The sequence below is a fragment of the Tupaia chinensis genome, unplaced genomic scaffold (genome assembly GCF_000334495.1).
Source record: "Tupaia chinensis unplaced genomic scaffold, TupChi_1.0 Scaffold000523_1, whole genome shotgun sequence".
In the NCBI taxonomy this organism is placed as follows: Eukaryota; Metazoa; Chordata; class Mammalia; order Scandentia; family Tupaiidae; genus Tupaia; species Tupaia belangeri.
The window spans coordinates 203335-208633 of NW_006160036.1; the positions used below are offsets into that span (position 1 = coordinate 203335).

The 5299-nt window shown below is 56.2% G+C and overlaps 1 protein-coding gene across 8 annotated transcripts in view; it reads right to left on the minus strand.

Annotated features, from left to right (window-relative positions):
* DPEP2 (dipeptidase 2) overlaps window positions 1–5299 on the minus strand; it is a 23425-nt gene that overhangs the window by 3273 nt on the left and 14853 nt on the right. For 2 of the 8 annotated variants that reach the window (XM_027775081.1, XM_027775079.1), the window contains exons 2-7: window positions 2403–2529; window positions 1969–2098; window positions 1743–1884; window positions 1378–1447; window positions 1086–1262; window positions 633–717 (exon numbers count right to left, since the gene is read on the minus strand). In XM_027775081.1, the coding sequence (XP_027630882.1) occupies window positions 633–717; window positions 1086–1262; window positions 1378–1447; window positions 1743–1884; window positions 1969–2014 (520 nt within the window). In that variant the 5' untranslated portion in view covers window positions 2015–2098; window positions 2403–2529. Of the gene's footprint in view, window positions 1–632; window positions 718–1085; window positions 1263–1377; window positions 1448–1742; window positions 1885–1968; window positions 2099–2402; window positions 2530–2666; window positions 2689–3396; window positions 3694–4558; window positions 4686–4964; window positions 5047–5299 lie in introns of those variants that run through there. The other 6 variants (XM_006156892.3, XM_006156889.3, XM_014591016.2 and 3 more) reach the window with 6 other exon arrangements.

Genomic DNA, 5299 nt, shown 5'->3' on the forward strand with positions numbered 1-5299 from the left:
CCTGGGGGGAGAATGGGGGAGAAGGGATTGGGGTGTGGCCCTCCCCCCCCCCCGGGGGGGTGATTTCTCTCTGTCTCTCTCTGCCTTTCTAGTGAGTGCACACGCCCTATAGCAAAAACATCTCCCCCCCCAAAAAAAAAAAGAATACAACTGACAGGGGCCAGCAGGTGGCGTGGTGGTTAAAGGCGTTGAACTCCTACATGTACGATATGGGTTTGAGTCTCAGACCTGACGGCTTGCTTTCTTACTTTCTCTCTCACTTTCTCTCTCACTCTGTTCCTCAGTGGTCAAATTAAAATAAATAAATAAATGGATAAATAAGATAATCCGTTTTTTTTTTTAAAAAAGGGAATACAATTGACAAGATCCCAGAGACCTTAGGGGCTGCTCAGTCCCTTAGCCAGAGGCAAGGGTTGGGTGTTTTAGAAGCCCCCTGCAGAGGTACAAGTGGGGGGCACTCAAGCTCTGCTGACTGCCTCCCTAATGCCCGTCACTGTGGTACATTGGTTCTGGTTCTGGTCCTACATAGCACTCAAGGGCTACATACTCTCGCTGTCCTGAGGCATCCCCAAGGCTTTGGGTCCAAATCAGATCTGTTCAGAGAGCCCCTAAGGGGGAGGTAGGAAGCTTACCTGCCACTGTGGACACATTAGCTAACAGGTTGCACTGCAGCACTCCCACGGACAAGGATACCATCACGATGCCACCGTTCTTCTTCTGCAAGCATGGTAAAATAAGACACTCAGCTGAGCTCCCCAGCACGGCTGTGTATCTGTCCACCCTCTGGCCCCGTGGAGCAAAGTGTTCAACTCTGGTTTTAGGGATCACAGACTTCACCTCTTTGGGTTTGTGTGAATGGAGACGTCTCAGCTCTGGTTTAGGTGGAGCTGTCTTGGTCATGGGTTCGAAGGCAAATATTTACCATCAAGAACCCTCACCCCCAGGATCAAGAGCTCAGAGGCTAAGGACTATGGGTTTGTGGGGCAGAGGTTCAGCCTGGGTTGGAGGAAGTTGCAGGAGCTCAGGTTCAAGGGCTACTGGTTCCAACCTCTTGCTGCAGGTTCCAGGGCCAGGCAGTATCTCACCAAAAGCTGCAGGATGTCATCAGGGACATTCCGACTGTGATTGCAGACACTCCGGGCAGCCGAGTGGGAGAAGATCACAGGCGCCTGTGACACTTCCAGGGCCCGCCGGGCTACAGCGTCCGAGACATGGGACAAGTCTACCATCATGCCCAGGCGGTTCATTTCTGCCACCATCTTCTGCAGGAACAGGTTGGAAGGAAGGTAAAAGGGGTGCACATGTGTGTACATTTATCCATTGGGAATGGGGTGTGTGTACATTAGCGTGGGATGGCATATGAACCAGGACCCTCACCTCGCCAAAGCTGGTCAGCCCACTGACATTGCTGTAGAAGGGGTGGGTGCCCTCGGCCGAGCTCTCTGCCCTGCAAGATGTCCAGAAGGCAGGTGGACTGGTGGCTTTGCCAAAGATCCTAGAGGCCCTACCAAACCATTTTTCACTACAACCGCCCACCATGGAGTGTCCCTACAACCCCCCACAATGGACTGCGTCTGAGAGTGGGATCAGTCTTGCTTTGCAATCATCAGAATTCCAACTCCCCTCCTGACTCCAGGGTCAGTGCCAGAACCGAAGGGTAAAGCTAGGTCTGGACTCACAGTATGCGCCAGACAGACCTCTGCCTTGTGGGCCCACACCGTGGGGCCGTGCACTGTGCTCACCAGGGCGTGTTGCAGGTGTGGGTGAGCGTCAGGTAGCGCACTCCCAGCACATAAAAGGTACGCAAGACGGAGAGGCTGCTGTCCAGAGAGTGGCCGCCTTCCACACCAATGAGGCAGGCCAATTTCCGGGTGTTTTTCAGAGCTGGGGGGCAGGCAGGTCAAGTGATTACTTTCAGGGACTGAAGTAGTCAGTCAAATCTGTTAACATGCCTCCCAATCCACCTACCTTTGACAGAGGTCACAAGCTCCAGTTCAGGGTAGGAGGCACACATGTGGCGTATGAGGTCTATCTGCTCCAGGGTAAGGCGCACAGCATCCCGGTCCTGGGTCTGGCATGGAACGTAGGCCGACCAGAACTGGGGGAAGACCAGGGTTTGGCTTGGGCAGGGGCTGCTTTGGAGCTGCACAGTCTCCACTACCGGACAGCACCCAGCATGGGCCCGGAGGCCATGTGCAATATGCTGCTTGTTCCACGGAACTTTCATGCCTACCAAGTTGGCTCACTGTAGCCCCTGCAGCCCTTGGCATCCATATCATGGCATTTTGGGGGGCACTATGGCACCCAAGTTCCCATGTGACTAACCCAAGTTCCAGGGCTCCCCATTCTCCCCAACACTCCCCAGCAACCATGCTGTGCTACCCTGTGTGTTCCCATGGTACCTGGGCACCCACGAGGCCATCTCTAAGCCTGTCCAAGTTGGTCTGGCCATGGCTGAAATTGTGCAGGTTAACATTCTGTATTCCATTTGGGTGAAATTGCCTCAGGACCAGGGGCAGGTCGTTGTGGCTGGAGGGACAGCAAGGCAAGATCAGGTCAAAGATAAATGGGTGGCTGGGAACCAGCAGTTAGCGTAATGGCTATGTGCTGGACTCCCACGTAGTCGACTGTTGTTCGCGTCCCAGACCCGGTGGCTTAGAACTCACGCCAGGCACGTGTGCATGTGTGCCCAAGATCCCGAGAGGAGAATGGAGGAGAAGGGATTGCGGCGTGACCATCCGCCCTGGCGGGTGATTTCTTGCTTTCTGTCTCTATGTCTCTCTCTGTCTGGCAAGCGCAGGTTCCCAATAGCGAAAACCTCTCAAAAAAAAAAAAAAAAAAAGAAAAATCAGTGGGGGCCCAAAAGTAAATGTGAACTCCCATGTAGCCAGTCAGGGTTCAAGTCCCAGACCTGGTGGCTTAAACTCATGCTGGGCGCGTGTACATGCATGCCCAAGATCCCAGACAGAGGAGAATGGAGGAGAAAGGATTGCAGCGTGGCCATCTCCCCTGGGGGGGTGATTTCTTTCTTTTTATCTCTCTGTCTTTCTAGCGAGTGCACACGTCCTTTAGCAAAAACCTCTCCCCACCCCCCAAAAACAAACAAACAAACAAACAAAAAAACATGGGTGAACTTCTTAGGCCTCTGGGCCCTCCAGCCCACTGTGTCACACAGATTGTACTGAGGTCCCGAGAGGCGTGAACTGGGGGCTCACACTAGAGAGTGGTGGCAATGGAGGGGATAGGGCAATCATGGGTGGGCAAGAGGTCACAGTGATGGTGTGAGGAAATTCTTTGCTAGTCTCACATCTCAGGGCCCCTCCCCTGTCCAGCGGCATGCTCAGTTCCCAGTGCCACCCCCACCCCACTCCGCGCTGTATCGCTGTATCTACGCACCCGTCCACCAGCGGGAAGTCCCGCATCAGGGCTCGAGCGCGCTCTCGCAGGTCCGGGACTCTGGGGGAGCCCAACGTGGTTGGGGGGTTGGGGACACCTGGCAAGGTGGGGGTGCTGGGCGTGTCCGGCGTGGTCTGGGCGCAGGTTATGGGCTTGGGCGGTAGCAGCAGCGGCAGCAGGGACAGGAGCAGCAGACACAGCAGAGGCCTCTGGCCCAGCGCGTGGGGAGCCTCGAGGCCTGCGCGCTGCATGTTACCGAGGGCCAGGCAGGAGTGCAGGGGCGACGGCTGCGGGAGTCTGGGAGGCGCAGGAGAGGGGCAGAGGACGACGATGGGGTCCCGACAGACCCACGATCTCGGTACCTGACGGCGCGGTCCTACCAGGAGGTGGTTGAAGTCACAGGACTTCGCGATCCCGACCGAGAGGCAGAGCGCTTCGACGCCGCGCAGTACGACTGCCAGGGGGCGCCACTGCCCTCCCGCCCCATCCTAAAGGGCGCCCCCGCTGGCTGGGCGGGCCTCTGCCCCAGGAGCTCACGCAGGCTTCACTGGCTTCCTTGTTCCGTCCCTTTCTCCCTCTCATCCCCTCCTCTCACAAGAAGGTAGCTGGTGTTACTCCAGCGTTGTCCATGGGCTTGCTCTCCAAGAGAGAGGACCTGGGGTGGTCCTCGGCCTGGTTGCCAGTCGGAACCACATCAGGTCCCTGACTGCCTGCACCCTACCCGGACTACCCCAAGGGCCGCACGGGCTCTGTGATCATCGCGCTCTGGACTCGGGGTTTCCCGGATCTGGGCCATGTTATGCGGGTATAGGGGAAGAAAGAGTTTCTGGAAATGAGAGATTAACCTTGTGGCTTCGGCATCCAGGAAGGGGCCCTCTGCCCCGACATTCTCTCTTCCCTATCTTATCACGGCCTGGCAACTGACTGGAGCACCCCTCCTCCATCTTCCTCAGTCAGCCTGAGGAAGGAGCTACCTCCTAAGGAGATGCTGCACCTCGCCAGGGCCCCAAGAGGGCAAATTGGGAGTGCAATTAAGCAAGCGGTCTGGTGAGGAGGAGGAAACATCCTGAGCAAGAATCAGATGGAAGAAAATAAGGTAATTTCCATGGCTGCAGGGCTCCCCACCCCACCCCAGCACTTCCTCCCAGAGCTGCTGACTGACCTGCTGGCCAGGATTCCTCCTACCTCCACGTGGAAGCAGAGCCTGGTCCAGAGTAAGGGTCCTAAGGAATGGCCCAGCTCCTGGATTCTGTGCTACACTTGCTTTATCTCCTGACGCTTATGGCTCTAGCTCTCCCAGAAACATCCAGGCTGAGTTTCCTTCCTTGCCCAGCAGGCTCCACCCCATTCCCAGCCTGGGCCCCTCACCCCAACCAACTCTTCCAGGAACACCCGCCACACACATACACCCACACACTAGGGCTGTTGCCTCTCACAGAAGCCCCACCACTGGAGAGACTTCAGGATCTGCGCCCAAACTCCATCCCCAGAGACCTTTTCTCTCTCCTGTCCCTCAGTCTTTCAAAACTCTGCTCCAAACCTTGAGACCCCCGGGAGGGCAGTTCTACCTTTGGAATCTTCCCCAGGTGGCAGGACTGGCCAGTGTATGGGTACACCTAAGTCTAAGGACTGAAGATTCCAGAAGACCTCCTAAAAAGGAAATGAGGGGGACCAGCAGTTAGGTAATGGCTATGTCGCTGGACTCCCATGTAGTCGACCAAGGTTCGCGTCCTGGACCAGGTGGCTTAAACCTCACACTGTGCACATGTGCATATGTGCCCAAGATCCTGAGAGAACGGAGGAGAAGGGATTGTGGCGTGGCCATCCTCCGTGAGGTGTGATTTCTCGCTTTCTGTCTCTCTTTATCTGGCGAGTGCACGCGCCCTATAGCAAAAACCTCTCC